Raw genomic sequence first — 27,978 nt, 5'->3', positions numbered from 1 at the left:
TTCATCCCTCTATTTGAGACACATTTCCTCCGTGTCTCCCTGTGTACTCACAGTATTTTTTGGTTTGGTTTGGTTTGGGTTTTTACAGAGCAATGAGAGTTAAGTGACTTGCTCAGGGTCACACAGCCAATAAGTGTCAAGTGTCTGAGACCGGATTTGAACTCAGGTCCTCCTGAATCCAGGGCTGGTGCTTTATCCACTGCACCACCTAGTAGCCCCTGCCTCACAATATTTTAATAAAACTTGGGAAACTGAGTCACTGAGTCCTGTAATTCTTTGGAATGCCTCACGATTAATTTGATCAATTAAATCCATCCCCCCACATCATTTCCAATAAATCTAAATTCTCTTCCCAAAGTCTTTCATGCAGTCACCTCTTAAAGCACTGATTGACTTGTTCATCAAGCTAACAGAGCCATATGTCAGTAACACAAATGAGGATATGGAAAGGAGAAGAGTTTATGCATTGTTGTTGTTCAACCTTTGTTTGAAGAGGATCAATGACATCAGCAGGGTGATGTCTTGACTTGCAAGTAAATTGGATTTAAGTGAGGCAGGTGTGCACAAAGTCATCAGCCTCATTCTCTCCTCCAGAGTCTTTCAGAGTCCAGTGGCAAGACATGTCAGGATGACTGGCAAAGAACCCATATGCAGTTGGTGGGAGACCTTGACCTTTTTAAGCTAAGACCTTTCCTAGGTCTCAGTTTGTCTGAGACAACACACATTCAGGTAGGTAAGAAGGGTTTATGCAAGTGAAAATTCAAGGGAATACCAAGATTTCTTCCAAATTGTTTTTCTCAGTGAATTTCCAGTTGATATTTTGGCAGCATGACCTAGAGTCAGAAAAACCTAGATTCGAATACCATCATTGATATTTACCTGCCACATGACCCTAAACAATTCATTTAACCTCCCTGTGCTTCTGGCAATTCCCATGGACTTAACTACTAATTCATAGATGGGTTGCAATCTAGCTCTGTATCAGTGGAAGGAGTTCCCACACCTTACTGATAATATCACAGATTTTCCACATTTCCTTATAAACCTGATAGAAACATTATTAAAAGCCTCTTGGCACAATTGCACATTGAATAAACAAATCACTTCATGTCCTAATCCCTCATTTCCAATTAGAATTCTTGTTTAAATTGGTTTCACTGAAATATTTCTATTACCCATAGTATAATGCATAGCATGGTATGTTGGGAAAAGGGTTTCCCCATCTAAATCAATGATTCTATTCCCACCACCTCAAAGAGCAAATAGATGTGAGAGGCTACATAAATGCACTCTTGCCTCATCTCCAATTCTTTGAATCCTCAGCTTTTCTTAAAGCACAACTCAGAATCACCCCCAAAATAAGGCCTTTCCTGATTCCTCAGACTCCCATTATTATCACTTTCTTCTCATTAATTTATTCAACAAGCATTCCCTCTAGAATTTTATACCGTATATATTTCGTATTTACTTACTTATATACCATATTCTATCCCTCCAGGGAAATGTATAGTCCTTGAGGGCAAGAACTGCTCTGTTTTACATGTAGTCATCATATTTGTTGTTCAGTTGTTTCAGTTATGTCTGCCTCTTTTGTGACCCCATTTGGGATTTTCTTGACAAAGATACTGAAGTAGTTTGCCATGTCCTTTTCCAGCTCATTTTACAGATGAGGAACTGAAGTAGAAAGAGTTATGTGACTCGCCCAAGGTCACAGGGCTAGTACATATCTAAGGTCTACCTGACTCCAGGCCCAGATCTCTATCCATTGTGTCATCAAGCTGCCATCACCATGGTCAGCATCTAACAAAAGTTTGTTGTATCTAATTGAATTAAAAAAACATAAAATGAACTCAGATTGGTCGAGAAAGACTGAGGAACAGAGAATTGGGCTAAACCAGAGTTTATGGAGGCAGATGTGCTAGAAATGCATAGATAAGTGGCTGGGAGGTTGCTGGCTTCTTAGCTGATGACTTCTTGGATATTCACCTCCAGGAAATGATTTACTTGTAGAGACAAGATCGATCATAAACATTTTATTATCTTGTGCACTATTCTATTTGCTATGTAGCTATATAGCTCTTCAAAAACTCCTTTATAAAATCATCTTTGTAAATATGTATTGTTTAAACGGTCACAGTTTTCTTTAAGAGGCTACAGCTTCTAATTTGTTGATTTTTCAATAAGGCAGAAAACAGAAATGAAATTATTTACTCTCCTCTTTTGGCATAGGTTTCTGTGACATCCAAAGGTCTGATGCAGGCTGTTTCCACTCCTTTCCAAAAATTGTATTCAAACTAAAAGACTTGAAGTATTCCAGGCGATGACTAAAAGAAAAAGAAAATGGAGTGGGAGTTGAAATGGATTTTGAATCTGGGGAAATAGCTGTCTTAAAGGAGAATTTATTCTATTTTGTCAGATCTTTTATGTAGCAATTTTCTATTTTAATAAACTCCAAAGTAGACAATATCATATAGGAACAACTTCTCTTGATCTGAAAACACCCCTCGTGGTTTAACAGTTAATGTCTTGAAAATACCTTTCATTCCTAAATAGCTTTAAACAAAGAACCCATATACCCTTTCCAGATATTAGAAAAAGTCAAAAACTTTGTTGATATTGTTTTCATTACAGGCATTTAAGAAACTATTCTAAAAAGTTTCAGCTCCACATATACACAATCAAATCAGAAACATTGTTCTTCCCTTTTTAGGCAGAATAATAGACTCTTACAAAGGTTCCATCATGTACTTATGAGAAAAAAAGAAAAAAAATAGATTTCCTTCCATGCACCAGTGCAGCATTCTCTGAGAAACTGCATTTATGCCCTTCTCTACCTTGACTAGGGGTGTGAGCTAAGTCTCCCATCAGTCATGACTACTATGCAGAACAGTAGAAGAGTGATGATAGCTAGTGCAAAGTGTGGGAATTTATTTTGATTTGGGGACCCTGCCTTTGGGCTGAGATCTAAAAGCCTTAGGCCCTCAGGGGTTTTTTCTGTGTAAGAGGGGCTGGTGCTCCTCCCCCTCCACTTCAGCTGAGCTAAAAAGCCCTGTGGGCTTTACAGGATGCCAGGTCAGACGGCTGGGGGAAAAAGCCCCAGCTCCCTACACCCTGAGGGAGCTACCCCAGAGATCCCAGGTTTGTCCTGCCAGGCCCTAGCGTAGCCCATGCAGAGGTCCTAGGCTTGCAGCAGGGGGCACGGGCCCTCGAGCCCTGCTGGGCACAGCCCTAGTGCAGCCGGCAGATTAGCTTGGTGGGGTGGGGGGGGGGCACAGGAAGCCTGAGGTTTGAGGGGAGAGAAGGAACATATATATAGGGGAGAAGACAGTGAAGGAGAAGGCCAGAAGATTAAGAAGACAGTAAGGGAGGAACGGACAGAAAGGGAGCTACTACAAGGACGCTAAGGAGACTGAGGCTATGTAAAGAGAGGGGCTGAAGGGACTGAGAAAAGGCTAAGAGCAAGGAGGCTGGAGGACACCAGAGGACTAAGAGAACACAAGGAGGTCTGTGAGAGAGAGAGAGAGACACAGGGGTTCAGGGTGGCAGTATGGAGAGGAAAGTTAGACACAGCAGAGTCGACAAAGTGAAAGGGGCTTGGAGTTAGAAGAAAGTAGCTGAGCAGTGAAAGTGAAAGGGAAGCTGGGGAGCTGGAGTGAAGGAGAAAAAGAGTGAAAGTTGGAGAAAGCTGGAACATACCCTAAGGAAAGAGACAGCAACAGCCCTTATTATATTAAAAGCAGACGGGTTGTATAATTTGCATTTCTTAACCCTTATCATTTACATTGATTTTTATAAATAAATTCTGTTTTGATTATTTAATTAAGAGGCTTCTTAATCTTTTGCTTATCAACTTGGGAGAAGAGCAAATGTGGATAAATTTTTAAATGGCCCATACTAAATGAATAGCAGTCAGAGAGCCAGCAAGTCAAAAGTCCTCAGATTAGTCCTCCAGTAAGATTAAGCCCCCCAGTCAATTTAGGCCCAGCAGTTAGTAAAAAATATTTCCACATTTGAATGGTGACCTTGGCAGGACTCACAGCCCAATTATAATTTTCTAAACTTATAATTTTTCATATAAGTACAGTTATAAATTTTTCCAAGTTAGTTATAGTTAATATATTTTTTACAAAGGCTAGAGATGATTTAATTAATGAGTAGAATGAGTGAATGAATGTATGAATGAATGAAAAAGCATTCATTAAACATTTACTTTTAAACTCTAGGGATACAAAGAGAAAAAAGTGAGATAATCTCTACTCTCAAAGTGTTCACATTCTAATTGGGGGGGGGCAATAAATGAAAGTTCAGCTAAAGAACAGATGGAAAGGCCCAGAAATCCTAAAGAGTTTACTGGTGCAACTTAAAGACCCCAGGGCTAATGACAAGGACCTAAGGGTCCTTAAATTACAGCAGTTGATCAAGTGATAATGGCCAAGGCTCTGGAAGGTATAGGATCAGGGCAAATGGCAAGGCCCAGAGGATGTTAGAATTCAATGGCAGAACAGATGATAAGATCTGGGAGTTCTCCATCTCACTAGAAGGATCAGACTTTCATCTTATCAAATTGATATGATGTGTTGAATGGCCCATATAGGGTCTGGGCAACCCATGGTCATGGAAGGAAGCAAAAGGAATACAAGAGGAGAAAGTAGGTGCCTGGGGATGGGAGGGGGGGAGAGGAACAAAAATAATGCAAGTCCTGATGCCAGCATGGGTAAAGAAATATCAGCTTGATGTCTGAACCAATTATTCCTGGCTCCCTGACCCTCCTTATCTATTAGATGACCTCTACACCTGTCATGCTTGGAGTAAAATGGGTAAAACATGAAGGATAGAACAGCATAGTGGTTGTATAAAGGAAAACATTAAAGAACTGAGTGGAAAAGAAGAATAGATAATGGCCAAAGAGAAGAGTAGAGTAGTAAAAGAGAGGAAAGTTAAGAGGAGAGAAAGTAGAGAATAAAGAATTTTCAAAAAACGGGATGGGAAGAGAAAGGACTTAAAGAAACAAGTTAGAGGAAAAATCTGGTGAAAAGGGAGGGCACAGGTTGCAGAAAGGGCCAGAACTGAATGTAAACATTGCCAAAACATTGGGCTGTGCCCAAAAAGTAAACCTCCCACCAACAGCTCTTCTCTTCACCGCTGGGATTCTGGTTATGCTCCTTCTGATAAAGTCTGAAAAAGCTGAAGCTAGTGACAAGAGCAAGTAACTAAGGAGCCAGGAGGTACATAGGACTGGATTAGACATTTAAAGCAATTTCCTTTCCTTTACTCTAAGAGTGGGTACTTAGTATTAGTGGGTACTGTCCTCACAAGATCCATGGAATCACAATTTCCTATCCTCCAGATACAATTCATTTTACACACACACACACACAACTTACAAATCAGGTTCCTGTCCTTTTTGTATTTCATCTTGAGGTATGGGGTAAAGTGCTTCATAAGTTCTTCCCGCTTTTGATCCATGAATTGCAAATGAATTAAATTTATCTACACCAGGAGGAAAATAACTCCAAGGAAGATGAACTTTTCCTTCCCATGCATTCTCATGTCTGGACACCTCAAACGACAAAGCAAGCTCTCGCTAGAACAAAAGCAAAATGAAGATATACATAAGGTAATGTGGCAAATTTGCACCATTATAGAAAGTATCTGGATATTTCAAAGGGCTGATTCCTGTGCAGCTGATTACTTACTTTCCATGATTTTCTTCTCCCAGTTAGTAAAATCGCCAGATGTTGTCCATGGCTGTCAAAATGGAAATACCTTGTAAGTACTTTAGAAAAAGAAACCAAAATTATTTCCCTTACTACTTTGTATCAAAAAACATGCATGAACTTGTGGGCATTTCTGCCATGAAGTTTTCCAATGACAAACAAAGCCAAATGAAAATATTGAGCCAATGAAAGTATAGAAGTGACTACACTGAAAAATGATATATTTGAATTTTCTACTCTTCAGAGCAAGGGACCCATTAACTTATTTTCCAACAAATTTTATATCTTTTGTTTTTAAAATCATCTACCTTTCCCAGTATATCTCTCCTCCTTTTCCCAGAAAACCATCTTTTATGACAAAGAATGGGGGGGAGGGGCAGCTAGGTGGCACAGTGGATAAAGCACTGGCCCTGGATTCAGGAGGACCTGAGTTCAAATCCAACCTCAGACACTTGACACTTACTGTGTGACCCTGGGCAAGTCACTTAACCCTCATTGACCCACAAAAAGAAAAAAGAAAAAGAAAAAACCACAAAGAATGAAAAAGGAAGGATGAATGAAAAAGCATTTATTAAGAGCTTACTTACTGTGTGAAAAACATTGTGCTAAGTTCTAGAGCTATTAACAGAAAAACAAGACTGTTCCTGTTATCTAGGAGCTCACATTCTCATAGGCTGAGACAACAAACACTTAAGAGCAGCAAATTAGATTAAAAGGCTCCTTGATCCTTAGGATTAAACTACAAAGCAGATGGTGAGTCCCTTTCATTAATGTTATCTCCATAAATTAACTCTGGACTTCTTGTACTTTAGTGGTAAAAACTTTCTTTTCTGAATCTTCAGTTGCTTTGTCAGTCCCTGCAGAAGCAATTACCAAATAACATCTCCACAAAGGTTGGTTCCCTGGGTGATGGTTATAGGGGTTGAACACAATACTCTATATGTTGACTGTCTAGGGTAAACCACAGAGGGAGTTTCATTTCCTTCTAACTGAAAGTTATTGTTTGCTTAATGTAGACCTAGATTGCATTAGCTTTTCTGGTTACCTTTATCACATTGCTGATTCCTGTTGATGTTATAATTCACTAAATCCCTCAGATGTTTTTGAAACAAACTGTTGTCTCCCATCCTGTACTTCCAAAGTTGGTGTATTGTTGTTTTTCTTTTGATCCAAGGTAAGACTCTATATTCCTATTGAATTTCATCTTATTATATTGTATGACATTCAAGTCTATTGAGAATTTTTTGATGCCTATCATCTAGTGTTTTAGTGATACCTCTCAGCTTTGTATCATTTGTAAATATGATGAATATTTATGCTTTTATCCAAGTCATTGATTAAACTCGTTAAATAGCACAGGGCCAAGCATAGTTTGCTGGGGCATTTCACTAGAGACTTCCTGCCACACTGAGTTAGCATTAACTATCTACAAATCCTGCTATTCACTTAGTTCTGAATCCATCTCACTGTATTCTTATATAGTCCACATCTCTTCATCTTCACCATAAGAATGGCAAGAGATGTTTTATGAAATGTTTTGTAAACTACATTTACAGATATCCTCTCATCTCCTTAGTAACACTGTCCCAAAAGGGGGCAGGGGGGGGGGGAGAGAAAATAAAAAATACTGTTTGTCTGGCACGAACTGGTCTTGATGAAACCATGTTGGCTTTTTGTAGTCACTGTTCCCTTTTTTTCTCACTACACATCCTTTTAATACTTCCTAAAATTTTCCCAGGAATTAGAGTTAAGCTCCCTGGCCAATAATTTGCAGGCTGTGTTCTCTTCCCTTTTTCAAAAATTGGGACATTTACCTGTATCCAATCTTGTTGTGCCTCTCCAATTTTCCGTGATCTATTACTGACAGGGATTCAGCAATTACATCCACCAGTTTCTTTTAGTACCTAAAGATATAGTTCATCCTGGCCAGGTGATTTGAATGCATCAAAGGAATCCAATGCACTCTTATTACCTCCTAATTTATCCTAAGATACTTATCTCCCTATTAACCATTTTTATTATCATTTCCCCTACAAAAGTCATTCTGGGCAGAGAAAATCTAAGTAAAATAGAAATTGAGTAACTCTTCCTTCTCTATATTGTCATTTATAATTATCCCATCTACCACTGAGGAGAGGTGCTATCCTTACTCTAATCTTCCTTGGTCTATTAAATATGACAACAAAAATGTTTTGGTGTCCTAAGTTCCCTCTCTAGCCCCAAGTTCATTCTGAGCTTTCATAATCCTGACACCATTATGACAAGACCATGCCATTTGCTTATGCTGATTCTCTATTATATGCCTTGGCTTCCATCTTCTGTTCACTGATTTCTAAAATATATGATGTTTTGTTGAGTTTCCTGTGCATTCACATAGCTTTCTTCAAGCATCTCCAGCGTTTTCTATTCTTTGGCATTTTTTCCCTATGTGTCTTCAGAATTTTATTCTTACATATCTCCCATCCCTCCTGGAATGGCTTCCCTTGTAGAATTTTAGTCCATGGGATCCTAGCTAACCTTTCTATGACTCCTTCGAGGATTGGATCCAGGCTGTGAATATCTGAACATCTGTTAGCGTGTTGAATATTTTTCATCTACTGCATAAGAGTTATAACATGGTTAAAACTTTTATTAAAACTACTTAGCATGATTTTAATATATATGTATGTGGGTTTGGAAGACAATATATGTGTATGAATAAATATATTAAATATTATATATGTATATATGTTAGTATATACATATATAAAGATGACATATCACCTTTTTATTTTTATTTGTGAGGGAGGAGGGGTAAAGAACTCCTGGAGAATAAACTTTATTCTACCAAGATAAGCCTGATGTAGAGAGTTAACTTAATCAATGAGAAGTTACTTGATTTGCCCAGGGTCCCAGAGACAGTATGTATCAGTTATGTCCTTCAAACTCCAAATGCCACTCTCTATCCATGACACCTCACTTCAAAGAGTCATTGTGGGGAAAGCACTTTATAAACTATAATATATAGTGATAGTGGGAGCAACACATATTATTATATGTGTTGAAGAGTAGTATAAAGTATTCAATTAGGTGTTAATTAGAGATAGACTAGAAAGACCAGGAGAGTTACAGTTAAATCTGAAAACTGAACAACCCAATGCTAGAGTGCTAACGGAGTTTAAAACTGGGGGTTTTTTTGCCCCAGATTTATGATTTCCTCAGTTTGGAGCTCCTCATGTGGATTCCTTACACCAATACTAGTTGCTTGGGACATTAAGAGGTTAAGTGATTTGCCCAGAGTCAAAAGCTATTATATGTCAGAGGCAGGACTGGGATCAAGGTCTTCTTGGTTGCAAGGCCAGCCTTCTATCCATGATACCAAGTTGCCTTCTCTTATAATTGAGTAAACAACAAAACTAAAATGTCTTTAATCAAGATCTCACTCATGTGGCATTTGGAGTGATGATTCATTTTTGCATTATAAATATTAGTGCTTGCTGATATTTACATGTCTCATTAAAGTTTGGAAAGCATATTATATATGCACTTTAACTGGATCTTCACAACTCTGTAAAGTAAGTGCAAAAGACATTATTAGCCCCATCTTACAAATGAGGAAACTAAGACTAAAAAAGTCAGGTGGTTTGCCTGGGACTACACAATCAGGAATTGAGGGGCAGAAGAATGCAGTGGAAAAAGCTGAACTTAGAGTAAGAGGACCTGAGTACATATTCTGCATCTGCCATTTATTATGTGTATGACCTTGGATAAGTCATTTAACCCTTCTTGAGACTCAGTTTCTCCATCTGCAAAATGACGGTATTGAACTTAATAATTTCTAAAGTCCCTTCCAAATTTAGATCTAATGAATCTAAGTATATAAGGTGAGATTAAAACCCAGGTCTTCCTGATTCCAAATCCATTGCTTTATCTAGTATAACATTTTATCTAGGAAAAAAATAGTCTTCTAAGAAAATTAAGACCATATATAACACAAGGCGACACAGGGCTATTTAAACTATTTAATAATTTAATTAGGTTGATACAACCAATATTTTTCAAGCAGTCAAGATGTGACTATGTACAAAAATGGATAGACTGATTTGAAATAATTGTATCTGCATATTAAAGCAGGTTCCCTAGAATGAAACATTTTATTAAACTGATTTAGTGTATCTGTATCTGTGATTTTAAAATACTTGGTCTATAAAACTCCAAATTTACCATATAAATAAATCAAAGGATGATTCATTAGTAATTTTACAAATGAATCAATCCCTCAAATATCTTCACTATGTGGTAAAATATGAAAGTTTTTAACAGTCGGTTAGGATAAGTGAAAGACGCCAGTTTTTCAAGGACCACCCTTTTGGGGAGGAGATGAACAGTCTGCCTGCTGCGCATGTCAGACTGCCTGCCGGGTACAGTCCGCCTGCTGCGCATGTCAGACTGCCTGCCAGGTACAGTGCGCCTGCTGCGCATGTCAGACTGCCTGCCGGGTTTTTTTGACTTCCGGGGTGGAGAGAACGGGAGTAGCCTTTTTTGCCGGTTTGGCGGGACTCCGGGCGGCGCGGCACAGACGGTCTGACTCACTCCAAAGGTGGCCTAAATCGGTTTGGTGAGTTTTTATAAGGAATATAGACAGCCTAGATTTAAGACGATTTGTACTGTATTTCTGTTTTCCTATCCTTCTAATCAACAACACCTTATATACAATAAAGGCTCTATCTAGAAAACCAGAAGCTTCTTCCATTTACTAGTCTGGGAGATGAATTAAGGGAAGGGTTAAGTAGGGGAGATTTATGATCTAATATCCAATTTTAAATCTCACAGTTTGGCGACCCCGAAGGGACCTTAAGGACCCTCCCACCCTCCCTAGTTTGGCCATAAGCCGGCTAATTCGGTGGATTTTCCAAATACCCCCCCCCCCCCCCCCCGCGGACTTTCCCTTTGTCTAATCTCCCTTAAAGACTTTAAGCCTCTAAAAGTCTTGCTTTAAACAGAAAAGCCAGCCCAGTTTAAAGGGCAAGATGCTCGAATATTCTACCATCCCTTTGATTTTTCTCATCGGAATGTATTGGGACAGCATAACATCCCGACTTAGAGGAATAGTTTATTCAATGGTCCTTCATAACATTATTGGTTTTTTCCTCATTCAGGCAGCAAAAAGTTTTTTGTATAATAGTATACGTGAGAATCTTTGGGAAAATACGTTTAATATAAGTAGAAATTTTATGCCTGCAATTGAAATACCTTTTAATACCACATCCATAGTTCATACGACTAAGGATTTTATTTTTTTTTGTTGTTTTTTTTTTGTTTTTGTTATTATCATTGTTATGATGTGGGGGAAACTCTCACATATGGAGAGAGACCTCAAAATGGCTGTTTCTACTAGAGATGATCCAAGTTCAGAATCAGATCAGCAGAAACTACTCCCTCTGCAGGAAGCTATAGAACATAGTAAGAAGGGAGTGCCAATTCAAGTCAGAAAATATAGCCCCTTTAGACCAAGTGACTTGAGCGCATGGAAATCAATCATCCCTAGTTTTGAGAAAAATCCAAACACTGTAATTTCACAGTTAAGGACTATATTTAATGCATATCAACCCAGTTGGGCTGATGTTACTTGCCTTTTGGAAACTTTACTGTCCCCAACTGAGATTACAGATATTATCTCAGCAGGAAATGCCCTTGTTGCGAAAGGTAAGGCCGATGTGGAATGGCCTCTAAAGGATCCAGAGTGGAATTATAATGATGATAGGGATTTCCAAAGATTAAAAGATGCTAGAGAAACACTTCTGAAGGGAATGGAATCTTGCTCTAGAAAACCGGAAAACTGGCAGAAATTTTTAAGCCTACCTCAGGAGGCTAATGAAAGACCAAACAGATTTTATGATAGACTTTGTGAGGCCGCTAGACAGTACACCAGATTGGATCCAGTAGATTTAAGAGATTCCTGTATCATTCTCAACACATTTGTTTATAATTCACTGCCAGAAATACGCAGATACTTTCTGAAACAATGTCCAGACTGGAGAAATCTCTCAGTAGATAGAATTAAGGAACTTGCAAATTATGTCTTTGACTCACGTGAGGAAGATCCAGATCACCCTAAACAGAGCATTCTGGCACCAGCGATTCCTAGTCAGCCATGTGGACACCGGAACAAGGACACTAAGGTGTGTTGTTACTGTCGTAAGGAGGGGCATGAATTGAGAGAATGTAGGACTTGGAGAAGAAATTCTAATTCTAATTACAGGCGAAATCAAAATAGAAATAGATCTTTTTGGAGGAATACAGAAAGGCAGTACCAGAATAATGGTAACCAAGACCCCCCTCAGAAGAGGACACAGGAATGATGGTGTCTTGGGGAGGAATGGAACATAGATAATGAAAGCCATATATTCCCAGATCCAGATTTTTTGAATGCACTTGTGCCAGTCCATTCACCTCCCCAGAGTAATGAACCACATGTCACCTTAAAAGTGGGGGAGACTTATTATGATTGTCTGCTAGACACAGGAGCCTCTAAATCAGTATTAGTAAGCAAACCAGATGCTGGGTGTAGACCTGTAGGATTTTTGAATGTAGTGGGAGTCTCAGGAAAGAGCCAGAGAGTGGCAAAATTGAATCCTCGCATGGTATCTATGGGGCCCTTAACAGTGGAACATTCATTTTTACTCATGCCTGATGCCCCTGTAAATTTATTAGGTCGTGATCTCCTTTGCAAGCTTAGAGCAACCATATCTTGTGCTCCAGATGGGGCTGTCTCCTTACAATTGCCAGAGGATACTGTTCATTTATTACCAATTTTACTTACAGAAGCTCAAGGAACAGCAGGGGAGGTATCCAAAATCCCCTCTGACATTCCTGAGTCTTTATGGGCCTCATCCCCTAATGAGGTGGGGCTCCTTAAGTCTGCCATGCCTGTTACCTTTAAAGTTAAGGGGGGACCACCCCCCTCCATTCCACAGTATCCATTGTCTAGGGAAGCAATAGAAGGGATCACCCCTATAATTGAGGCTTTGAAAAGCCAGGGTATTATTATTCCATGTCATCACTCTCCATGCAATACTCCCATTTTGCCAGTTAAAAAACCCAAGCCTGGGCCAGATGGTAAACCTGTTTATCGCTTTGTGCAAGATCTTAGAGCGATTAATAATTATGTTATTCCTAGACATTCTATAGTCGCAAATCCGGCTATGATAATTTCCTCAATTCCCTATGAATCTACATGTTTCACAGTGGTAGACCTTTGCTCTGCCTTTTTCTCCATACCAGTACATGAGGACTTCCAATATTTATTTGCTTTTACCTGGAAAAATAGACAGTGGACCTGGACTAGACTCCCACAGGGATTTGTAGACAGTCCCACATTATTTTCCCAAATTTTACAGCAGGATCTGGCCTCTATTACCTTTAAGGGCTCCACACTAGTACAATATGTAGATGACTTACTTTTGGCCTCTCCTAATGCTGAAATTTGTCAGGAAGATAGCCGTCACTTACTGCTGGAGCTGCACAAGAGAGGACACAAGGTTTCCAAGACAAAGGTACAATGGTGTTTGCCCCAGGTAGAATATTTAGGATTTATTTTGGCTGCTGGAACTCGCTCTGTCTCTTCTAAGAGAGTCCAGGCCATTCAACAACTCTCTGCCCCCACTACTAAGAGGCAGTTGAGAGCCATTCTGGGAGCAGCTGGGTACTGTAGACAATGGATACCCTCTTTTGGTGAAATTACTAAACCCCTCATAGCTCTTACAAAAAGTTCTGTTCCAGACAGTTTACAGTTGGATCCCCAGCATCTCTCAGCCATAAAAGAATTAAAACGGGCCTTGTTATCAGCACCTGCCCTAGGACTGCCAGATTATAGTAAGCCTTTCACTCTCTTTGTGCATGAACAAAGGGGGGTGGCTTCTGGAGTCCTGACTCAGTCACTGGGGCCTAACCAACGTCCTATAGCCTACTATTCAATTCAGCTGGACCCTGTAGCGGCTGGAGCGCCACCTTGCCTTAGAGCAGTGGCGGCCACAGCGCTTTTGGTAGAAAAAGCCTCTGATTTGGTCCTAGGTAACCCTCTAACTGTGCAATGCCCTCACGAAGTGGAGGCTCTCTTACTACGTCACAGGACACAAGCCTTTTCAGATCAAAGGCTGGCTAAGTATGAAATAACCCTGTTAGGTAATGAGAATATCACTTTAAAACGCTGCACAGTTCTTAATCCAGCAACACTACTCCCTAACTTACCATTCTCGGGGGAACCGTTGCATGACTGTGCTTCTTTAGTTGATATGGCTGAAAAACCCCGTGATGATCTTTTTGATACACCTTTAGAAAATCCTGATCTTGTCCTCTATACAGATGGTTCCTCATTTATGAGAGAGGGAACCCGTTTTACTGGAGCTGCTGTAGTTTCTGATTATGACACCCTCTGGGCAGCTTCTCTGCCTTCCCATTTTAGTGCACAGGCTGCTGAACTTGTGGCTCTTACACAGGCCTGTAATATAGCTAAAGATAAGAGTGCCACCATTTTTACTGACTCGAAATATGGCTTTGGCATATGCCACTTTATTGGTATGATTTGGCGTCAACGAGGCTTTCTAACATCCTCGGGCAAGGCTATTGCCAATGGGGACCTTATCAAGGACCTCTTAGATGCCCTAAAACTGCCTTCTTCCCTAGCCGTTGTACATTGCCCTGCCCACACAGGGAATAGTGATCCTGTTTCAAAGGGAAATGCACGAGCCGATTCTGCAGCCAAGCTTGCTGCATTAGAAGCTCCTGAACATGTATTTAACCTTTCACCTTCTGAGGATATTCCTTCCAACCTAACCTATGACGATTCTGAAGTAGAAAAGTGGAAAAAGAAATTTAAGGCGAAACAGATCAATGGCATCTGGGTGTCTCCGGAAGGTAAGCCATTTCTTCCCCGGAAATTCTACCACCAGGTATGCCTCTCTGTTCACAGAAAAGGCCATTTTGGTACACAAGGCATTGTAGACTCTATTAAGAGAACCTGGATAGCACCAGGTGTGACTAATACAGCATCTCGAATCTGCTCGGGCTGCTCCACATGTCAGTCTTATAATCAGTATGCTTTTAAGGTCAAAGCTTATGGAGGGCGTCCTCTAGCATATACACCTTTTGAGCACTTACAAATTGATTATATTACTATGCCAAAAGCAGGACATTATAAATTTTGCCTTGTTATAGTTGATCAGCTCACTCGGTGGGTGGAGGCCTTTCCCAGCCCCCGAGCCACAGCTGCCTTTGTTGCCAAAATTCTTCTTAAAGAGATAGTACCTCGTTTTGGCCCACCAGCCCGCATCGATTCTGACAAAGGCACACATTTCACTGATTCGATTTTATCCCAAATCTACTCTTTCTTGGGAGTGACTCCAAAATTCCACACGCCCTACCATCCACAAAGTTCAGGCCAAGTCGAACGTATGAATAAAGAGCTTAAGAGTATGATTGGCAAATTATGTACTGAAACCCATTTGAAATGGCCTGATGTTCTACCATTGGCATTATTCTATCTACGAAGTAGACCAAGAGGAGAACTTCATATATCTCCTTATGAAATGCTTTTTGGTCACCCTCCTATCCAAGCTAAAACTTTTTCCCCAGTTTATACATCACTGGTGGGAGGTGATACTTCTGTTGCTTCCTATATACAGGAATTACAGACCAGGCTACGTGAACTCCATGAGGCAGGAGCTGTGGTCCAGGCAGGACCATTAGACTTTTCATTGCATAACTTCAACCCAGGAGATAAAATATATGTAAAGAATTTTCAGAGAACCAGTGGAACTCAACCTGCCTGGGAAGGACCTTTTCAGGTATTATTGACAACTCCTACCGCCATTAAAATTGGTGAAAAAGACTCATGGATTCATTGCTCTCATATAAAGCCTGCACCATTCATAGGTGAAGAGATTTCAGATAGACCTGAGGTAGACGCTAAAGAGGTAAAAACCCTAACGATAGCAACTGTTAAAGAGCAAAGAAAGTTCAGAGGAAACAGGAAGTTCCCATTTAAGAATCCCACTGATCAGTTAAATGCTTTGGGACTCAGTCTTCGTAAAGTATCAGGAGACGGAAATTGCCTTTTTAGGGCTTTAGCAGACCAGCTAGAAGGTCACTGTAGAAATCATCTCAGACACAGACAAGAAGCTGCTTCTTATATGATTAACCATAGACAAGAGTTTGAGTCTTTTATAGTAAATGACTCCCCTTTTGAAGAATATGTTGATGAATTAAAGAAATTTGGAAAGTGGGGAGGAAATGATACAATTGTAGCATTTGCTAAGCAGCATCAGCTGAATGTTGTGGTTCATCAATTAAATCAGCCTTTATTGAAAATCAGTGGCACAGACAAAACTGATGCTACAGAACTCCACATTTTCTACCATAAAGAACATTATGACAGCATTAGAAAGATCAATGACAATTCAGAAACCCCTGCCACTTTGGCATGCAGAGAATTGGGGAACCAGTTAAAACAATGTGGCATACCCCAAACTCTAGCAGCTTAAATACCTTATAATTTAACAAGCATTTCCTTCTACAGGCAAAAGCACTGAAGTACATGGCCTAGTTTTCTGGCCTACCTCAACTATTTTTTTTTTTATTTTATTAATTTTTGGGTTTTTTTTGTTTTTGTTTTGACTTTTGAAAGGCACTGAAAAGACCTGGAATTGACTGCACCTTTAAGTTCTTTAAGAGCACAAAAGGGTGCTTAGCGAATCTTTTGCTTTTTATTTTTTATTTTTGGTTTTGCTTTGGTTTTTTTTTTACTTTTGTTTCTTTTGCTTTTCTTTAAAACTAAATTTTGTAAACTAAGTGATTATTCAAAGACATTTTAAGTATATGCTGTGGGTGAGGCTATCGGGCCTCAGAAGCTACCAGAATTCTTCTTTTTTTTTATTTACTCTTTCTTTTTGAGAGAACCATGAGTTCTAATGAGTTTTGTTTTATTTATTTATTTTTCTCCTTTCTCTTGTATGTTGTTCTGTTTAACTAAAAAGTACCAGAAATTGCTTGATACCTCACTGAAAACATTGAATATTGAATCTTGCTAATTGAAGTCTTATTTCTTTTTGATGAATTAATCACCACTTTAAGTATCTGCTACTGTTATATCAGAGAATTCATGTATAAGATGATGTGGTCTACTTGCTAAAAGAAGATTATGTAATAATGTCTAAAAGAAGATTATGTAACAATGTCTAATATAATCAGCTATTTACATTCGTTTATTATTTATATGTCATTATACTCTGGGTATGGTTTGGAATTATTGTATATATCACTAATATATTCTCAGTTATGCAGCATAGCACACATTTTTACCATCATATTGTCTTTGGTGAAATTAATGAGATTTCAGAAATATGGAAACTTATCATTTCAGAGACTAACTTGCTGTGAACTCTGACGCAGGCCCTGGAGAGAATATATGTGCAACAAAAGGAGAGACAGGTATACGTAAGTCCATGGTTTGCTTATGATGGTGACTATGTAGAGCACAATTACTAGGCACAGTCCAGTATTCATCCTCTCTCCCTCCTAATTTAACCTAATTTAACTGAACTTATTTATCTTTTTATCTCACTCAGTTGAATTCACCTGTGGCCTAGCACAATCACTGGCTGTCTCAGAACCATGAGATATGGTATGATAACCTTTCCATAACATTTTCAGGTGTCATGAACACATACTAAATTTGGCTTTGATCCAGACACATGGTGGTAAAAAGTGTTACACATTGCATAACTACCTCAACCCTCTATTACAAGTCTAACCATATAAAGGAGGGAATGTAATGGAATTTATTAATTTGATCATTGACAATGCTATGCTAAGGTTTTAAAAATACAGCAATTCAAACAGTTAAAGAAGATAATCCAGCTTTCCAGACCAGAGTCCAGAATCCAGTTTTCCAGACCAGAATCCAGTTTCCTCCTGATGACATCTTACCACTTCAAGAAGACAAGAGAACTCAGAGACTTTATATGAACTGTTTTGCTTTATTAGCTTTTACTATCTCCTTTCTGTTATATACTATCTGTAACATGTACTCTCTGCAGAGGCTCTCCCTTTGCAAGACTAATGTCAAAGCGTCGGTTCATGAGGAAAAAAAAAAAAATCGCCCCTCTGGACAAAACTTTCCTCTCTTCCTTTTCTGTATTGTTGTTCGCATATTATTAGTCAGCAAAAGTTATTATATTCTTTTTACTGTTCCATCAAGGAAACATTCCGTTTCTTGAGGAAGCAAAGGGGGGAAATGTGGTAAAATATGAAAGTTTTTAACAGTCGGTTAGGATAAGTGAAAGACGCCAGTTTTTCAAGGACCACCCTTTTGGGGAGGAGATGAACAGTCTGCCTGCTGCGCATGTCAGACTGCCTGCCGGGTACAGTCCGCCTGCTGCGCATGTCAGACTGCCTGCCAGGTACAGTGCGCCTGCTGCGCATGTCAGACTGCCTGCCGGGTTTTTTTGACTTCCGGGGTGGAGAGAACGGGAGTAGCCTTTTTTGCCGGTTTGGCGGGACTCCGGGCGGCGCGGCACAGACGGTCTGACTCACTCCAAAGGTGGCCTAAATCGGTTTGGTGAGTTTTTATAAGGAATATAGACAGCCTAGATTTAAGACGATTTGTACTGTATTTCTGTTTTCCTATCCTTCTAATCAACAACACCTTATATACAATAAAGGCTCTATCTAGAAAACCAGAAGCTTCTTCCATTTACTAGTCTGGGAGATGAATTAAGGGAAGGGTTAAGTAGGGGAGATTTATGATCTAATATCCAATTTTAAATCTCACAACTATAAATTTCCATTAAATGCTAGCTCCCCTGAATATTTAAAATATAACTTGACTTAAAAATAATCAATTTGCAGATAAAAGTTTAGGAATATGTATGTTGTATAAAGTATTGTTTTATTCATAATAAACCCATACTAACAGTTTTATAGTTCTGATTTGAATTAATTTAAATTTTCCCTTCCCCTATTAGATAGTGTGTGGGGTAAAAGAAAAAAAAAAGGAGGTAGAATAGCAAATCCCAGTTCTGCCACTTAAAATTTGTTCAGCCTTTGATAAGTCATTGAACCTCTCTGGGCCTCAGTTTTTTCATCTTTAAAATGAAAGGATTGGACTTGATCTCTAAGGTCCCTATATCAATGATCATAATTAATTGGAATTAACTATGACCCTACTACGTGCTACAGGTAGGCAACAATGAATTGATCAGTGGTAAAGATATGTATTCAAATAAGAAGACTTCATACTCACGGACAAAGTTCAACTTCTATATATTGCTGGGTTTTGTCATTCAAGAAAAATGCCTCCACCACTTTTAAAGAGAGAAATAATATGGTTTGAGCGATGGGATTGTGCCTTACCATGAAACTACTTATTCTTTCTTTTTAAAAGTATCATTCATTAATTCATTCACATTTTACTAGTGTGGTATTCAAGACCCTTCATAGTCTAATTTCAAGCTACTCATTCAGATTTAATCTACCACTGGCCTACACATAATAATGATAAAAACTGATATTTGTATGATGCTTAAATTTTTGCAGTGTTTTATGTATACAGCATGTTCCAAAAGTTTAGTGAAGTTTTAAGCTTTAATAACTACTGGAGTAAAAATGCTACAAACTTACCAAAAAACAGCATTTGAAAGGTTAAGTATTTACATTTTTAAAATATTGGTAACTTACAATTCTGAACTTGGCAAAAACTTTCATTAGCTGTTCTTTAGTGACTGAAAGGATTTCACTTGGAATCCTAGTGTTAAGATCATCCAAAGAGCAAGGTTTTGATCCATACAGGACAGTTTTCATGTGCCCTACAAGAAAAAATCTAATGGAGATTGATCAAGAGATAATCAAGCAATCAACTAATCTGAGAAAGTTAAACCTGAAACTGTTGAACAAAAAGTGGATAAATACAAGCTTCCCTGTCTAGTTAAAATTAAAAACTTATTACTCAAAATTCCCAAAATAAATAGTATAAAATAAATTTAAGTAACTAAGCTTTTAAATAACATTTTTGTAACTTTGTAGCCATTACTTCCGAAGTTATTAAAGCTTAGGCTGCACTAAGACTTTTAGGACATCCTATATTATCTCATTTGAGCCTCATAATAACCCTATTCAGTATGAGTATTCCACGATTTATATCCCTATTTTATATTAGAGGAAACTGAGGCTCACAAAGATTAAGTCATTTGCCCATGATCCAACAGCTAGTAATGGGGGAGGTGCCCAATTTTTTTACCTTTGATCAATGGAAAGATCACAGTCTCTGGAGTCAAAGGACCTGAGTCTCTGTTCTACCTCAGATCCTCACTACCTGTGTCACATAGATTCTGTGAGCCTCAGTTTCTTCATCTATAAAGTGAGAGAGTTGGACTAGATGCTCTCTGAAGTCCTTTCCAACTCTAGATCTAAGATCCGATATCCTATCTACCTGGAATGGACTTATCCTAGAACCTACCTTTGAACTGTTACTGTTGAAATCATATACATTCTTCAAGGTTAAAGGAAATGTTATTCTTTCACTAAGCCTTCCCTGATTCCCCTTCCTAGATATATATTCTTTCTCCTCCAGATTCCCATAGTACTTTGCATTTCTCATGATATTCCTCTTATTATGCCTTGTATTAGTGTTTTTTCACATACTTTTCTTGGTCGCTCACCAGACTCCGCTATCTTCAGCAGCAGAAATTAGTATCTTGCTCATCTTTTCATCCCCCAGAGTACCTACTAAAGTACTTTTTACACAGCTAGCACTGAATAAATATCTGCTGAATAAATGAAATTGCTTTTCCATTAGCTATACATTAGTCACTAACTCTAAGGAATTATTTCTGCTTTCCTTCTTTCCACAATCATTGAGGAGAAGGGGGAACAGTATTATTGAAGGAGTTGTTTTAAGTGAGTTTCACCTTCATTTTTTAAAAATCTCTGGCACTAACTTTGCAAATAAAAGATCAGCAAGTGTTTAGGATGGGAAACAGAATACTGCTCTCCTGTGCAGAACCATTCTACCTTGATCTCTAAGAGATTTGGAAGGTGACTTCTGAGTGATCATAGTGAAAATAGAAATTAAATAGGAGCTTTTGCAAATATGAAAAGCTTATATAGAGCACTCATAAGCAGTAAAAGGAAAAGTCACCCTTCAGTGCATATAGAATGGTCACAGAAAGCTGAGAGGTAACTGGAGATTTTCCCCAGTCTTACATGATTGAACTGTGGTCCATGGAGGGATAGACTGACTTCTCACAGTCTCATAAAAGTGTTCAACTCAAGTGCCAGGTTTTTGCTGATCCCCCAGGAATTAGTGCTTCCCCTCAACCCCCCCTCCAAAATTACCTGTATTTCATATTATCTGAGCACATATTGTTTCCCCCTATAGAATATAAGCTCTGTGAGGACAAATACTTCAATTGTTATTTTTGTTTTCCCAGCATCTTGCAGAGTTCCAGACTTAATTAATTAAGTAGGCACTTTGTTAAACTGACTTGAATTAGGCAGGACTCTCAAATGACTATACTACATATATGTTATGGAAAAAAGAGGTGGGGTCCTTATGTATTCCTCTGTAAAGAATTATGCTCTCACACACAGTCCAATTAGAATTAAAATGGTCCTTTATTGGGCACTAGAGAAAGTGACAGAGTGGGAAGTCAAAGACTTCACCCTTGGGGAGAAGGTAGCTTAGAAACATCTTCTTCGCAGTACAGAAAGAAGGCAAAAGCTTTACTAGAGCATAAATTGGGTAACCACCTGAAAATGGAAAATTCCATTTAGGGGTGGGGTAGGGAAAGATTCCTGAGAGTCAGGGGGATATTTTTGGAATGATAGTCCTGACCTCTGAAGTTATCTCTGTCTCCTAGCTCAGGTAGTAACCATGCCTAATTTACTTTCCTGGTGTAGAATTTTATCTCCCCTTATTTTTAAAGTGTGTTAGTCCTGATATCTAGTTGGCCAAGCTAAATTTTAATAGTCCTTTAATTCCTCGATATGACTGTCCTGTTTATCTGGTCACTTTTGGTTTTGCTTCTTATTAGAGAAACTTCTTCTGACTTATCCTAAGCCCATATCACTATATATCTTCTTGAAGGAAGTTTTGGTATATCATTACTTGTAATTAAAATACCATTTACTTCAAAGGGTGGGGCTTATTTTTTTTTAATTTTGAACTTAAATATAAAATGAGAAAAGAAAAAAAGTTGTCATGTCCACAGCAGAACATAGGAGAGGATTCAATCAATATAAAACAAAATATTTCCATTTCAAGAAAACGTAGGGAATAAATAACACACATTGTTTTTAAATCCATCCAGCTTTTCTTTGCTTCCTTGTTGGTGTTCTTTTGTTCTCTGCTGTGTACTTTTTACTTTATTTTCCCCCCTTCTTCACCTATACTAAAGGTTGCAATTAAGTGTGGAGATAGGTAGATAGATAGATAGGTAGATAGGTAGATAGATAGATAGATAGAGAGATAGAGAGAGACAGACAGATAGATAGATAGATAGATAGATAGATAGATAGATAGATAGATAGATAGATAGATAGATAGATAGATAGATAGATAGATGCACACACATATATACATATACATAGATATCTATACACATATATGTAAGATTGCACTATGCTTATTTCCACTCATCATGTTTCTCTGAAGGTAGATAACATCTTCCTTCAAGTATTTCCATGCCTTTCCAAGTTAACCAACTCATCTTCTCCTACACCACAGCAATATGCCAACTCAATCATATCCTATCTGAGATACTGTCCATTAAAGTTTCTTCCCAATTTTCTGCATTAATTTTATTCTTGGCTACAAAGGTTTTATATATACAAGAAAATTTTATTTTAAAATAATCAAAATTATCCACTTTACACTTCAGTGCTCTCACTTATGATATACTTTAAGGTCTGACACTGCTGAAACTCAAAGGGTGAATTTTGCTTGGTAACATTTATTCCCAAGAGAAGAAAAAAAGAAGTGAGATACTCATAAGAACAAAAGGGGAAATGACATCTTTTACCTTTGAACTATGTAACTTCTTTTAGTAAAGATCATAAATAGTTATTTAAAAATAATTCTTGGCTAAAAATGGTTTAGTACTTTACCTCCTCCACCAAAAAAAAAAGTCTTAAAACTCCATGAAAGGCAACCTGGTATAAATAGCTAGATAGTTAGCCTTGGATCAAGGAAAAGTTTCTTATAGGATATTGCATTTAAGGGTTGGACCACCTGTGCCACTGATAATTATATGGCCCAGCTGCTTGTTCTCCTTTCTTGTTGAGAAGACTTATGCAGAGTATGTCTAAAATACCCTCACAAGTCAGGCTGATTACATGATGTCAGGGGTTCTCAACCTGGGATCTTTGAACTGTTTTTTTATTCTTTTAAAAAATATTTTAATAACTATAATTCAAGATTATTGTTCTCCTTTATTATCCTATGCATTGCAGTTTATGCATTCAAAAACATTATCCCTGGAAGGAATTCATAGGCTTTATTAGACAGAAAAGCTGTTCATGACACAAAAACTTAGGAACCTTTGCATTAGATAATCCTTATTCTTAATATTGTGCCTAAGGCTAAAAAGCAAAATTCAACCCCTTGAAGTGGATGGTGTTTTAAATAATAATATATTAAATATATGTGATAATATACCAAAACTTCCCTCAAGTAGATAAAAGGTGCTATAACCATTTGAGAGTTCCTCCTAATGAAATATTCTCCCTTATATCCAAGCTATTGTCATTGCTGAGCTGTTTTCAAATGGCAATATGAGAGAGGAAAGTTGGGAGAAGGGAAAGAAAACACAGTAGCTATCTCTAAACCTGAATTTGTAGTGGCCATTTTTCTTGGTTTTAGTTATGCAAGTTTCAAGCTCTATTCTCAGAATCCACCTGTCTTATGGGTTAGAAGGAAATCTTCATACCACACATGTCAAGTGCTCAGGCATGCACCTTTTAAAATGAAGTTCTTGCAAGAGGATATTACAAAAGATTGATGATTGCAATAAAATCCAGCATTTCTACTTACCTTCATAATCCCACAGTCCTTCAAAAGGCTTTCCTGGCTCTCCAGGTGGGGCTGGAGGATCATTAAAAAATGGAGCCTTCACTTCCATCATCAATCCTCCATCACCGGGACTCAGCCGGATCCACACTGGCTCATGGGATACTGGCAGACTATCCCAAGTATGTTCAATTTTAAAATCCATTGAAAGCACTACAAGAAATAAAATGCAAGAAACTTAGTTTTATGAAAACTAAGAGAGGGCACCACATAGGTACATCAAAGTCATTACTTTCAAGTAAAAAGAAAATGGAATCAAAGTCTATTTACTGTGATACACATTACATTTTAATTTTGCTGTTATTGTTGTTTTTTAAATGAACAAAATACTATAATGATTTACAGCCAGGTGTCCACTGCTAAAGTGCTGTAGGCCCAACATATCAGGCTTATAAATTTAGACCTTAAAAAGGCCTTCAAACTCATCTAATTCAACCCCCACATTTTACAAATGAATAAACAAAGATCAAAAGAGATGAAGTAATTTTCCAAAGGTCATTCAAGTAGTAATTGCAAAGATAAGATCTGAATCCAGGTCCTGGGTCTCCAAATGCAAAAATCCTGAGGCAGGTTGGTGGTACATAGTATAGAGTGCAGAACTAGGAATATCTCCATTGAACTTCATCTTATTAGATTCAATCCAATAATCTAGTCTATCATAATATTTTTATAATAAAGTATTTTTTTCCAGTTACATGTAAAGATAGTTCTCAACTTTTGTTTATACTATCACAATATTTTTAGAGTCTGTCATCCAGCATGTTATCTATACCTCCCAGTCTTATGTTATCTGAAAATTTGATAAACATACTTTTGTCATTTGCCTTTATCTAAGTCATTGGTTAAAAAAAAAGTTTAACTACACAGGGCAAATTACAGATCCCTGAAGCACTCTGCTGGAGACTTCCTGCCAAGCTGACAGTGAACTGCTCCTTGAATCTAGTCATTCAGTTAGTTCCAAATACATCTAATTGTATTACTATATAATTCACACCTTTCTAACTTAAAAAATTAGTATGAGATGTTTTATAAAATGCTTTGCTAAATTCTAAGAAACTATATCCAAAGCATCCCACTCATCAAACAGTTTAGTAATTATCAAAAAAAGAAGTACAGTTAGTCTGGTATGACCTGTCTTTGATGAAGTTATACAATTCTGGTCCTTGGTATTCACAGCTTCCTTTCTTAGACATTCTCTAACAATGCCTTTAATGATTCATTCTAGAATTTCCTCAGGAAATGAAATCAAGTTCATTGGGCTAAAGTTGGTAGAATCTATCCTCTTAAAAAAAAATCAGAACATGTCTAACTCTAATTCTGATGTCACTTAGCAATCAATTTGACAATGTGTTGACTTAGCCAAAATTTGTGGTTTATATCTTTTTTCTTTAACTTTGTGTAACCTGAGTTTCTGGCCAAGCCTGAAGCATTGTGTATGCCACTGAGGTGACTCCTAATTGTTAAATGCTGACTAAATGTTCTGTGTCTGCTTGAGGAGTATAGTTGGTTCAAAAGCTTGTGGGAAAGAGGAGGACTTTGGAAGTTGCGAAAATGTAGAATCTAACTAACTTCTCAGCATATCCTGGATTTCTAGCTTGCCTCCCTAGAGACTTTAAAGAGTTTCCATTGGCAACAAACAGGCTCTCTTTTGATTGAACTGAGTTCACCTTAATCCCATCTAAGTAGTTCATTCTCTCCTATATTTCCTGGTGTATTTTAATCTATAAAAAGCTCATCTCTTTTTGCTGCTTGCTTAGATAAATGTGTTTATTTGCTTTTGACTATTTGTCATGGTCTTTTGTGCAGCATTTGGTGGGACTAAGCTGGCAAGTAAGCTATGGGGCTAGTGACCAGGGAAGTAACTTTTGTTCTGCATCAGACTGATACCCTTACATAAAGGTGAGAGCTGGGGGGAGGAGGAGAAGAGAATAGATAGACATAAGTATTTACCAATACCACTCTTGGAGACAGGCAGGTGAATGAGTAAACACCCAGTCATGGCCCTTCTTCTGTAGGAAAATGAAGTCCCCTTGGAGAAGGAAGAACCAAATTCCAGATATATCTTTCATCTATCTATCTATTTATCTAGATAGATAGATAGATAGATCATATGTTTCCATTTCATATATCAGATATATATTCATGCTGCGGGAGAGTCACACTTAGATAACTAATGTAAACACACTCAACTTATATGAACACACACATATCTTACATGTTCAAGGAGAAGCTTTGCCCTTATTAATTGTATTTCACCATTCTAAGATACTGAGATAGCTCTCTGTTCTCTTATGGTGAAATACAAGGATAGTGATTAGCTCTTAGAGGCCTATTTTTGAGAGTTTTAGAGCTTGGAATTGAGGCAAAGGTAGGAGTGGGGTGGAGAAATGAGGCATGGGATTTTAGAAATCATGTTGTCCAACACTCTTATTTTGCAGTTGAAAAAACATATCTAAAGAGGCTAGGTGACATGTCCAAGAGTCACACAGATTGCAGACTCCCAGATCAGAATTCTCATTTGGGTGTTGACTACAAATCTTGGCGTCTTTCTATGACATCTCCCAGAAGCTGCACTCTGTTGTTAGCTTCCTACAGGATCTACAATCCAGTCTTCCCCAGGAACAGGCCCCTCAGCAGCCCTTTTCTTTATAGACAGGTCTTCCTTTCTTTTCCTGGGACCAAATTCTAGCCCCTTTCTCTATTTCTCCTAAGCTTAATTCAACCTGCTTCCTCTGCTTCAAGATCATTAGACACATACACTTTTATGTTAGTTAAAATCCAGTGACATATTTGTACTTAGTTCCTCATATCAGATGTCATAGAATATGTCTCTCAATCTCTCATATAAATCCTACTTCTGGTAGGGATAAAGAATAATAACACAACAATCATCTCCTTTATTAATAGAGATATTATGGCAGCTATCTATTTACACTTAGAGTATGCCCTTAGAGATATTATTAATTATTCATATCTTATTGCATATGCAAATTAGGTCTATTGAAAAATAAAACCTATTAAAGAAAAGCTAACATATGGCTTTCAATATTGTGTTTGTTTTAAAATATTTGTTAGAGTATAGATTTTTTAACTTTTGTACCTTTTAAAATAGTGATGACAACTTCTTGCTAAAGTAGGTGAGTTTATGATATCAATTTTGATTTGTTTCTGTTTTTGTTTTTTGAGTTTTTTTGTTTTGGGGGTTTTTTTTGGGCAATGAGAGTTAAATGACTTGCCCAGGGTCACACAGTTAGTAAGTGCTGGTGCTTTATCCACTGTACCACTTAGCTGCCCCATATCAATTTTTAATGAAGGTTAACCCACAATTAGCTTTTTTTTCTACAATCAATTTACAGGAGGAACTGAGATTGGAGAGTGAAATTTATCTAACTTTATTCCAATTGCTGAAATAGATTCGGTAATAAAAGGAAGCTGAGTTCTAAGTTTTTGTTTTTTTTGTTTTTTTGTTTGTTTGTTTTTGCTGGGCAATGAGGGTTAAGTGACTTGCCCAGGATCACACAGCTTGTGTCAAGTGTCTGAGGCTGGATTTGAACTCAGGTCCTCCTGAATCCAAGGCCAGTGCTTTATCCACTGTGCCACCTCGCTGCCCTGAGTTCTAAGTTTTTAAAAACCAATAAATGTACAGGAAAACAAATGAAGCATTACTCCGAAACACATCCCTCTAACTTGGGGCACTATGTTGCATAGATCATTGTATTGTACTTGTTTATGCTATCAATTGGTTTTCCTTAATTGTCTGCCCTTCTTAAGAGGGAAGGCTTAATTCTGAAGTGACAGTCCCTGGGGAAACTGTCCAGATGTAACAGTTATATAAAATAAAAGCAATCAATAAAATGTTTATTTTTACAGGGAAAAAAAACACTCAGAAACATCTGATTTTTCAATCCCCTGTTCTGGGTTGATTTATAATAGTTGGCTGGGTTCAATTAGTTATTGATGTTTGTTATTGTACCTGAATATGGGAAGGAGTGGGGATTTCCTCATAGAGGGGAATTCACAGCATAGAAACTTCCTCCTGTACTTCAAATCCCAGCCTGTCAGTGATTTAAACATCTTCACATGCATGAAACATTTTAAACTATCAACAAGTTTTCATTCATTTTGGGGGCCAAAATAACAAAAAATATCCATGCTTCTTTC

At 37.9% G+C, this 27,978-nt stretch overlaps 1 protein-coding gene across 2 annotated transcripts in view; it reads right to left on the bottom strand.

Annotated features, from left to right (window-relative positions):
- Positions 1-1,924: 1,924 nt before the first annotated feature.
- C6H4orf33 (chromosome 6 C4orf33 homolog) overlaps positions 1,925-27,978 on the bottom strand; it is a 33,147-nt gene continuing 7,093 nt past the window's right edge. For both annotated transcript variants that reach the window (XM_043972532.1, XM_043972531.1), the window contains exons 2-6: positions 23,782-23,970; positions 18,997-19,057; positions 5,697-5,748; positions 5,385-5,584; positions 1,925-2,324 (exon numbers count right to left, since the gene is read on the bottom strand). In XM_043972532.1, the coding sequence (XP_043828467.1) occupies positions 2,204-2,324; positions 5,385-5,584; positions 5,697-5,748; positions 18,997-19,057; positions 23,782-23,962 (615 nt within the window). In that variant the 5' untranslated portion in view covers positions 23,963-23,970 and the 3' untranslated portion in view covers positions 1,925-2,203. The remainder of the gene's footprint in view (positions 2,325-5,384; positions 5,585-5,696; positions 5,749-18,996; positions 19,058-23,781; positions 23,971-27,978) is intronic.

The sequence above is a fragment of the Dromiciops gliroides genome, chromosome 6 (assembly GCF_019393635.1).
Source record: "Dromiciops gliroides isolate mDroGli1 chromosome 6, mDroGli1.pri, whole genome shotgun sequence".
Classification (NCBI taxonomy): domain Eukaryota; kingdom Metazoa; phylum Chordata; class Mammalia; order Microbiotheria; family Microbiotheriidae; genus Dromiciops; species Dromiciops gliroides.
This window is presented reverse-complemented; position numbering and strand designations above follow the sequence as displayed.